The sequence below is a fragment of the Amblyomma mixtum genome, chromosome 3 (assembly GCF_055824585.1).
Source record: "Amblyomma mixtum isolate Tamu chromosome 3, ASM5582458v1, whole genome shotgun sequence".
Lineage (NCBI taxonomy): Eukaryota > Metazoa > Arthropoda > Arachnida > Ixodida > Ixodidae > Amblyomma > Amblyomma mixtum.
The window spans coordinates 131,266,071-131,276,400 of record NC_143014.1 but is presented as its reverse complement, the minus strand read 5'-3'; the positions used below and the strand labels follow the sequence as shown (position 1 = coordinate 131,276,400).

General features: G+C 46.4%; 2 protein-coding genes across 3 annotated transcripts in view; one reads left to right on the top strand and one right to left on the bottom strand.

Annotated features, from left to right (window-relative positions):
- Positions 1–210: 210 nt before the first annotated feature.
- On the bottom strand, positions 211–5,097 carry LOC149351895 (uncharacterized). The gene is made up of 5 exons (XM_089581158.1): positions 5,022–5,097; positions 4,454–4,588; positions 3,748–3,957; positions 2,979–3,206; positions 211–324 (listed from the first exon to the last, which is right to left on the bottom strand). Exons 2-5 carry the CDS (start codon positions 4,580–4,582, stop codon positions 256–258), a joined length of 636 nt encoding a protein of 211 aa, XP_089437284.1. The 5' UTR covers positions 4,583–4,588; positions 5,022–5,097; the 3' UTR covers positions 211–255.
- Positions 5,098–5,576: 479 nt separating this feature from the next.
- The window catches only part of LOC149351830 (lysosomal alpha-mannosidase-like), a 123,680-nt gene continuing 118,926 nt past the window's right edge, over positions 5,577–10,330 (top strand). For both annotated transcript variants that reach the window (XM_089577098.1, XM_089577097.1), the window contains exons 1-4: positions 5,577–5,842; positions 8,718–8,820; positions 9,387–9,536; positions 9,660–9,853. In XM_089577098.1, the coding sequence (XP_089433224.1) occupies positions 5,711–5,842; positions 8,718–8,820; positions 9,387–9,536; positions 9,660–9,853 (579 nt within the window). In that variant the 5' untranslated portion in view covers positions 5,577–5,710. The remainder of the gene's footprint in view (positions 5,843–8,717; positions 8,821–9,386; positions 9,537–9,659; positions 9,854–10,330) is intronic.

Below are 10,330 nucleotides of genomic sequence, written 5' to 3'. Positions count from 1 at the left end.
TTTGATGCAGGTTCCAGTGCAACTTCAAACAGCCAAGTGAGTTAAAACCCGGCATTTTAAACTGTTGCAAACACTTGCCAATTTCAAGAGTAGCTACCATACACAATTTATGGTAAGCGATAAAAACCACCGAAATTGTGCCACCAAGTCCCTTTGCTAATGACACCAGCCCGCTGAACCAAAGTAAGTAGCACAAGAAAAAGTAACAAATGCCAGGAGCGGCAACTGCAGTGGCCTTTATTTCCTGATGCTGTCTTAACGGTTGGACTTCGCCACACGCTCGAGCTCATCCTTCTTCTTGATGGCATAGCTGTTGGACGAACCCTGCAAGACAAAGGTTGAATATGCTTCTAGTTAAACTGTAGCGACATGCAGTACCCCAAGGAAGTGGGAAATACTGTATAAACGCATGTAAGGGCCGCACCCAGTTTTCCTGAAGAAAATGTAAAAAAAAAAAAAAAATACGTGGAAGGGCCGCACCCGAACTTTCCACGACCCAGGTGGGAATAGCCTTCTAAATACACGTGCCGCGGCCTCTGCGATCAGCTCCGGCTGCAAGCAACGGTGCGCTTCATTGCGGAGCCCACTCACGCGCACAGGAACTTCCAAGTGCCGTCCATGGATGGCTCCCGAGGTCACAGTCATCATCATCATCCTTTTCCTGCGCCGCGACCTCCCGCTATCCACATCGGCATCAGTATCGCCAGCTCCAGCCTTTTGCTGTTTTTGTGGCGTGTCAGCGTGCTCGCCGTAGTTGTGATGGTTGTGGCTTTCGCATGCTGCCACCGAGCTTTGCAGTTTTAGCATGATGGGCAAGCACCTTAACAGCTACACGGCTGGGAGTTAGGTCTCGAACACAGCAAGCGTGCGGCGGGCAGGAAATACGACGTGGCCGAGGAGTGCGTCCGATGAAGGTGCAACCAGAAGGATGCACTGAGAAACACTAGCTGCAAAAAGCGCGCTTTCCGAGGCAAGCTGTGCGAATTTCCCGAACTGGAAAAAGAGCTGCTCTGCTATGTGATGGAAGTGCGGAATGCACTGAGAGCGGACATGCTGCGCAGCTTCTTTTGGGATGTGCATGCACCAGAGCACAGCACCAGCTCAAGAGTCGAAATACTCCGCGAGTGACGATTGAACACACCCCGAAAATTGGCCCTCTAATCTGAAAAAAAAAAAAGAAGTGCGGCCCTTACACGCGTTTATAAGGTAGTACCATGGAAATTAATTCAAAAGCATAAACGACCCACACCGCATGTTGTAGGCAATTAATGTGCTACTATTTCAGAGTATCTACCCTGGTAACCCAAAATGACTTGCTAAGCACACAACAAAAACAAATACCAAGTGACCACAATCACAGAATTAATGTTCAGTGTGCACAGGCACAAATTAAATAGGAGCATGATCTTTAAAATCAGCCAGGCCTAAAAACGGACCAACAAGGTTTCCATGTGTCCCTTAAATGGAAACTTCGGGCACTTTTCAGATATGCACGTATTTTCATGAAACTTATACTGCAGGTTTTCCCACAAAGTTTGGGAACCATGCAGCAATTCATTCCTGCAAAAATCAAAATTTGCAGTTTCTTGGCCTCAGTCCAGGCAATTTCTGTGGGCAACATTGCGTTTGTTTGGTTTATGGGGACTTCATGTCCCAAAGCAATTCAGGCTACGAGAGGCACCGTAGTGAAGGGCTCCGGAAATATTCACCACCTGGGGTTCCTTAACGTGCACTGACATCACAGTACACGGGCATCTAGAATTTCGCCTTCATCGAAATTCGACCGCCGGGGTCGAACCCGCGTCTTTCGGGTTAGCAGACGGGGCTATTACATCAACCTCACAGAGGTGTGCCAGTTCTGGAACAATCAGTCATGGCATCAAAGCAGCTTGGACCTTACTGCTGTTGCATAGAATATGCACTGAAAAAGAGTGATAAAAATTTTGTTTGCTTTAGCTAATAAGGAAAAAAAAAAACTTATTCCTATCCCACAGCACAGTCAGCGTGACTGCACCACTGCACTTTCTGTTGCAAATAAGCACCACTACTACTTATGCTGCCCCACCCATGTGGTAAGCACTCCAAGGGATCAAGCCCAATCAGTATGAGTTGCAACGCTCTGGTGGCGACAATCTCCTGGTCTGCAGTTGACACATAATGAATATGAATACGCTGCACAGCACCAAGCATGCAGGCAAGCTGCTGGGCAGCTATGTACAGAACTCTGCAGGAGTGCCCAACTCGCATTGCTTCGAGCTTGTACCACCTGATGCATGTACCAAACCACATTGAGCGTGACAGTACACACGATTTCAAGCAAATTAATTGCTCTATAGATTGTTTGCACCGAGGTCATAGCGGCCCCCCATCTTTTGGTCCAGGCAGTTTCCTAACCCACATGTTACCAATCGGCTCCCGCGTACACTAGTGGAAGCTAGCTTGTCCCCTCAAAGGTGGCGCCCGCAACGGCACATTCAAACTATTTGTACACCAAAGAAACCCGCAAGTTCAATTAGAAGACTGGGGGTAGGATCGTACTGCCAGCAACATTCATATGCAAGAACGAAGGTTTGCTATGCAGGGAGGTGTGGGAGAAAAGTAACACCATGCCAAAGGGCTCTCTGCTAGGCTTCCATGTCCCAGGAGCCTGCAGAGGCAAGGCTGAGTGAGGATGCTTCTTAAGAGCACCTCTTAACTTGGCTGTAATGTTTTCAAAGAATTCCTGAAAAACAACTCCTTTCAGTGATTCCTGAAGCTTAGCTCCTATTGCTCTAAACCTCTACACAATATATAAAATCCAATTTTACCAAATTTCTACATGAAAGGAAGTCTTCTAGAAACTCAGTGTCCGTGAAAACTCCACCAAAACCCCGAGAACGAAGGACCCTAGCATAATTACTCCTGCAGCAGCATAGCTCAACACCACGAAATAATGCGATGACGATGTCAAGAGGGCTATGCAGTGGTAAGTGATTAACCTTGGCTGCATTGATGAGCTCATCTGCCAAGCACTCAGCAATGGTCTTGATGTTCCGGAAGGCGCTCTCACGGGCACCCGTGCACAGCAGCCAGATGGCCTGGTTCACCCGGCGCAGCGGTGACACATCAACAGCCTGACGACGCACTGTGCCAGCACGGCCAATACGTGTGGAATCCTCACGTGGACCGCTGTTGATGATGGCATTCACCACCACCTGCAGTGGGTTCTGCACACACACACACACACAAAAAAGCACAAACCTACAATAAGCATTCACACTGCCTAGACCCAGGCACAACACACCTTGTGACGTCTCAAGCGAACTCACTGCACACACTAGCCTGCCCTACTTTCATGAAGCACATGGCCTCTAGCAATGCAATTCTTATACTCTGCTAGTAATGCCAGACATTTTTAAAGCTGCAAATATATGCTGTCATGAAAGATGTTCAAAAATTGTCAAAATACACAGAAATGCAAACATACACAGAACAATTGTTCCTCCACTCTTAGTCCGCAAGTAGAAACAGCACTTGGAAAACCCAATGCTAAGCCTTCCGCTGAGGCAGACGCTAGCTCAGGGCAAGGCAAAGCAGCAAGGCTTTGCAATGCTTTTCTGACTGCGAACTGTTGCAGCACTTAACGGAGTGCAGCAAAACTTAAATGCACATAGGTCCATGAGTAGCTGATATAATTAATGCTAGTAGCAAAGCTTTAAAAATACAATGCAAGCAGAGTTTGCGAGCTAAGAACCACAAACACCACACCTCTCCAGTAAGCAGGTGAATGATCTCAAATGAGTGCTTGACAATCTTGACGGCAAGCAGTTTCTTGCCGTTGTTGCGGCCGTGCATCATCATGGAGTTCGTCAGACGTTCCACAATGGGGCACTGGGCTTTGCGGAACCTCTTTGATGCATAACGCCCCGACGAGTGGGGCAAGTACTTGGCATGCTTTTCCTTGACTGCAATGTAGTCCTGCATGAAAAATATGGAACGATCACAATTACGCAGCAGTGACCCACGACATGCATCCAGTCACTTTACAGCACGCACAAGTTCCCTCCAGTTCACTACATAACTAGGACACTTTCGAAGCTTAACACCCAGACCATATACGTTAGTGTTTACTTCATTCAATAATATCGTTAAAAGACGAGGGCCTAGAACTATGAGACGCTTACATTCCCTTCAAGGGAGGTGAGTGGATAATTCAGAAAAGCACGTGAGGTGAAACATCACTACGCTGTTGCGTCCAGACTGCTTTTTACCGTCCATACAGTCCTGCGCAACATTATTTCTAGGTCGTGAAGAACACGCTATAAACAAAAATCAGTTAGGCAGTATGCAGTGGCTAAACACTCGGAATGATGTGCACAGCTTTCATAGCACTACACATTCACTACGCACAGAGAAACCTCCAGCCCTTGAGTTGGGCCGGAGATTTCTCAATAAACACAGATATAGCCCTTACAGTGAGACCGATGTCGCTGACTTGAACATCGCTGGAGCTCCAACGGCCAAACAGCTTCGTCTCTAGTTGCTCCGTAGGAACAACGGCCACCGTCGGCGTAGGAGTGGAATCATCCCAGCAGTCCGTCATTTTGAGCTGTACAAGCAAGAGCAAATCGCCCCTGAAGTGCCGGCAACGTGGTCGGCTGCATGCCACCGGCAGGTAGCCGCTATCGCAGCAAATTTCGTGCCAAACTAATTACCAACACCAGCACCGTACCATAACAGATCTTGATCACGAAAATGAAGCGGCAATATCGACATAAACCAAAGTGACAATCGCGAATTGCATTTTGTGGCCGAGTACAACCACGTTAAACACGTTACTCACAGTGAACTGTTAGGCTTAAGAGCTCAAAGACAGCCGATCACGCTTACTCTGTGCGTCAAAAAACACTACCTATCATAAAAACCAGTTCCTACACGCATTCTTAAGCATTCAAGGAAGCTCATTTAACAATTCTAAACTAAAATTCGAAAAAAAACCCGTAACCTGCACATAAAACGGCGTGTACCGCCCGGACACATACCGCGCGTGGCAGCGAAACGAGGCAGAAAGGCCGGATCTTGTACGAAGCTGCGGTCGTGATTTTCCGGCGGCATGTTTGTCCCCTGGTGGCGAAAAATTGAAATGGTGGATTTAAAAATTTGGCTTAATGCGGCTAATGCATGAATACCTCTGTTTCTGTGCCTATTTTTTTTATATCAGAATGAAAATATGTATTTTGCATGCGTGTTAAATTAACAAAACTAATGACCACTTTCGACTAATGGTATTCGAAATATGTGAAAGCGAAAAGAATAGGGGCCAAAGTTTGGATAGTAGAGAGGCCAACAGCGCTTGGATAAAAGAAAAACATTAGCAAATCTCATTATTATTATTTAGAAAAAAATCAATCGAGTCCTTGCTCATTTACTATATGCATATTTGTTGCTAGCATTTTAAAGGCGGTGTTTTGTGTTCAACCGCGAATATGTGAAATTTAAAAGATCGCACTATTTGGTGTCATGCACTGCCTTATCCTGACAAAAAAACTAAGGCTTACACTGCGTCTTTGCCTTCCGGTTTGTCGCAGAGGCCACGGTAACGGTATGGGTAATATGAAGCCAGCTAAAGGAAATCGCACCAGAGCCGGCACTGCCGTCGCCGTCGCAGGAAGGTGCAACCGCACATAAAGCCGTTGCCTCTGAACCCCTTCGGGATAGTAAGCTCCAAAATATGCCGCAGAAACTAGTATTATGCTCCAGGCTTCACTTGTCAACAATTGTCCTTGTGTTATTTAGCTTTGGGAACATTTCAGTAACAGAGAAGGTAGCCGAAGATGACATGGCGTCGTCATGCACGTATGAGGTAGGTTCTTTCTTTTATTGTGCAATGTTTGCCGTACTTAATTCACCTGAAGTTCCAAGCTAAAACACACCCTCTTTTTTAAATATTTTAGTTGACTGGAAAACTAGTGGATATATCTCAACTGCTTCTAAAGTTTTATAGCAGTACTTATAAAATTTACACTGCATGAGGCCCATTAAAGTTTAGTAGTTAGAAGCAGTTTGCACAAGCAGTGCTTAAAGTCAAGGGGGTCTCAGGGGTTCTCAGAACCCCCACCTATATTGGCACAGGATCTGAGAACTCCCCTCGAGCTAGAATGTAGGGCCTGCATGAATCCGAAGTAAGCAACCATTTTCATTATTCTTGTTAGTTGTCGAAACATTTTTTCTCAATCATTTCGAAAATTTCGCTGTGATTTTTGGTAAGAATTATTAACATGTTTCCCAAAACTCGAGACAGAGAAAAATACAAAGTTGGCAGCACCACACACAGCGTTGAAGAAAAAGAGGAACCTGTGCTCTCACACCACGAGTCAGTCCAGACTGTTCTTTTTTTTAGGCAACAATAACAACAGGCCAGAGCTGGCCGCTCAGCTCCAAGGCTGCACAACAACCACGAGCACACTAGCAGTGCGCGGGGATCGTTTGTTTCAGGTCTATGACATTAACTGAGCGAACAACGACCTTTAAAAATGATTTCTCACCTTCGCATAAAACGACGAGTAAAACTGGCCGCCAGTCGCTTTCTCTCTCTTCCTCTTTATTTCCCTCTCCACCGGCGCTCGAATCACCAGAGACCCCCTTTGATGGAGCCAGACTAACAAGGCTAATGAGTCAAACTCTCAGCTGAAAAAAAAAAATCTAGGAAGAAGTGTTATGTGATTGGGAAAAATGTGTTGGGAGATGTTATGATGAAATCAGGATCTTCACCTCTAATTTGCACAGTGCAAACAATACTACGGAATGAATATATATACTGCTTCAAAATAGACAGTTGTAAATGACAATTGCATGTGAGCTTTTCTTGCCGGGCTGTCGCAGAGGCGGATTTATGGGTCACTCTTGGAGAGGGCCGGTGTGGGGGGCGGATTGGGGCGGTCCTATTTGAAACATGTACTTTTCAACCTTTTTTGTCAAAGAATGGGGTTCAGCATAGTTTTCCTATGTAATATTTAAAGTGAGATTAGAAATAAAGAGAGCCCCTAGCAGCAGAATGAAAAAAAAAAAGCTAGGCTTTAAGGCAAATCCGGCAAAGCTGACGCTTGTTTCCAAAGCATGGTTGTCTAAGCAGCCCTCTTTATTCGTGTACACAGACAGAAAGGCAGAATATTCTAGGCCAGGGTCACAAAACACATTAATACTACCTCCAAGCTTGCGCTTAACTCTGATCGCTTATGAGAAAGGTATAATTAAAAACGAGTTTCCTCACTGTGAAGCTCATTAGAATTCTTATAGACTCTGTTCAACATGAGATTTGGCGGGCGCCAGGAAGCTCCTGCGTGGAAACCCTGTAACCCCCAGCTGCCGTACTGTTGCGAGGCGCGAAACTAAAAGCTCCAAGTGAGGGGTGCTCGCAGGCTCAAAAGACACTGCGCAAAGGGAGGTGAGGACTGGGAGCCCACCCCGCTTCTTTAATAGGCGTGTCGAAGGGCGCTGACAAAAGTCCTGTCTGCCACGCCTTGGGGTGAGAGTCATTATCGGATTTGACGAATCACGACGCGATGCGACCTCCATCTTGTTGCAAGCCATGGTTGCATGGAGTTCTCTTGTGTTGCGGATCCAGTTACATCGGTCAAATCGGCCGGAGTATAAATTAAATATTAATGGAGCACAGGAGGAAGGTCGGAAATTACAGGGACGGGAACCTTTCTGTTTAAGGCAGAAAGCTGGGCTAGTTGGTGTTTGGATTGAGAGGACATAGTAGTAGCGCTAAAAAACAAGGACGACAGGGTAGATAAAGACAACACAGGCGCTAGTGTTGATGTCTAGCGCCTGTGTTGTCTTTCTCTATCCTGCCGTCCTTGTTTTTTAGGGCTACTACTATGTCCTCTCAAACCTTTCTGTGCATTGTCATGAATGTGAAATAAAGAATGAAAAGCCTTGTAAACCTTCGTTTGAAGCGTGCAGGATAGCTTTATATGCACAGGAGCTAGGATGTAAGGGAAATGATTGAAGCATATTTGATTAGAAAAGCGGGAGCATCATGTGTCAGCGCACCGTTTATTTCACTAAATGTTGAAGAATAATCATTTCTAAGAGCGGCCACCTGATGTCAGCATTTTCAGTTGGATGACGTCACAAAGGAAGGTGTATATTATGCATTTCTGGTAATAAACCATTAGTTGTAAGTGAGCGCTTGTGTTGTCTGTCTTTCTTTGTCCTTGTTCGTGCGCGCTCGTGCTTGGTCCGCAATACAACACCAACTCGCCCATTAGCCTATGCGTTTGCGCATGGGCACGCCACGCAAATGACGTCACTTGAATAAGCCTTATACTGCTTTGTTTGCGTTCTCTGAAAATGTAATACACCAATTCATAATGAATCGCAGCACTGTCGTCATTTGCCTGCAAGCGCCTCCGGTTTAGGACTAGGAGCTGTGGTAAATTTTGTGCACCTTAGAAAAAAAAAAGTAAATGATACGGTTACTCAGTCTGAAAAATCAGTGGATTTTAAAATATGTTTACATGTTCCGGGAAGCTATTTAAAAAATTACTAAAGTGTAATCTATTACTTCAATGCCCTAGCAATTTTCTAGCTTTCAACAAATGCCCCGGACATTTGTGCAACCTGACCAGTTCAGATAGGTTTTACACATTGGCCAAAGATTTTGACTAATCAAGTAGGTACGATGAATTAAGAAAGAAACAGACAGTTTTAGTTAAGCTTTCTTTCCGCAGAGCTGCTTCGCTGGAAGGCCGGACATGCTGAACGTGCACGTTGTGTGCCACAGTCACAACGACGTCGGCTGGACCGAGACGCCGGACGTCATCTACAGCGAATGTGAGGGCAGCTGAAAGTGGGCTCGTTTTTGGCACCTAATTATGAGCACAGTGCATAAGAAACGTTGAGTACGAAAGAACTTTTTTAAAATGTTTAGTTAATACGTTTCGCGTTGTCATCTAGACATGATTATCATGCATGATGGTCGTGGAGTCGTGGTAACATCAGGCTTTAGGCGCGTTCCATGAAACGCCAGTAGAGGGACTCTCTTTTTGTTGCCTTACACGTGCTCGGTTGTAAATTACAGCTTTCTCTTAAAGTTAGAAAAGCCAATAATCAACGGTCATACACATGTCGATAAACTGCCTGGCACTTGTCAGAGCGTCGTAAACGAGAGTCTCGTGCTTTTGGAACACGCGTTACGAAATAAGCACGGAAGTTTATAGCGGTCTGTTCGTGCCCATTTCGCGCATGTGTGACATGCATATGATGACATACCACCTGACCAAGAGCCTGGGGAGATATTTGTTCTTTTGTGTCTGCATATTTAAGCGTTACGATGTGTCAAAAGCAAGAGCAGCGAAAGATCGTATACGGCAAACGCAATGGCGCGGTGGTACTAACAGACGTGCAGGAGATCTACAGTTCCGTGACAGACGCTCTGCACAAGAGTCGCGACCGCAAGTACGTGTCGGCCGAGACGGCCTTCTTCGAGCGATGGTGGCAGGACCAGCTGCCTCCGCGGCGAACCAGCGTGCGCAAGCTCATCCAGCAGGGTGAGCCGCCTTTTGCACATGCTTGTCCCCGTGTTTATATACCTTCATTTCACTGCTAAGAACTGTGTCGTGGCTTGCTGCCTGGCACCGTGACAGAATGGGCTGCTGCTGTCTTCAATTCAGGGCAGCTGGAGCTTGTGGGCGGCGGCTGGGTGCAGAGCGACGAGGCGACCACGCATTATTCGGCGATCGTGGACCAGATGACGCTGGGGCTGCGCTGGCTCAACGACACATTCGGAGAGTGCGGCCGGCCCCGGGTAGCCTGGCAGATCGACCCGTACGGCCACTCGCGTGAAAACGCTGCCCTCTTCGCCCAGGTAGCTGCACTGCTTCCCTCGCTCACGTTGTGACTATAGCTGGGAAACCTAATAGATGACAATGGCATCCCGGTGGTGTTTAAAAACCTGAGACTGTAGGCACTGCATTGTTTCCAAGACTAGCCATCGTTGTGTGTGCGTATGGAATGACACAATAGTAAGGTCCACTGTTATACAAATACCCGTATTGATTCATGGCGGGTAAGCGAGACTTCGCGCAGTTTGCCGCTCTTTCTTTCATTTAGCAACTTGCTTTGCACTGTTTGTAAATGCGCTACTTGCTTCATCTTCGTTTATCGTTGCTTCCGTGCTTCGAAGAAGGGCTCAAAAGGTCTGATGTTCTGGAGAAAGCAGCTTTCACGTCTACCGAATGTGTCATCGTTACACCGCAATGGGTACATAGGGCGCACTAATTAGACTTGTTCTACGAAATAGATAAACAAATGTGCCATGGAACTTCTACCACTAATACATGCC

Coding starts and splice junctions, on each gene's coding strand:
- LOC149351895 (XM_089581158.1), bottom strand. CDS start 4,582: ATGACGGACTGCTGGGATGATTCCACTCCTACGCCGACGGTGGCCGTT. Junction 3,207..3,747: donor TTCACCTGCTTACTGGAGAG/GTGTGGTGTTTG, acceptor GTGTGTGTGCAG/AACCCACTGCAGGTGGTGGT. Junction 325..2,978: donor AGCTCATCAATGCAGCCAAG/GTTAATCACTTA, acceptor TTTGTCTTGCAG/GGTTCGTCCAACAGCTATGC.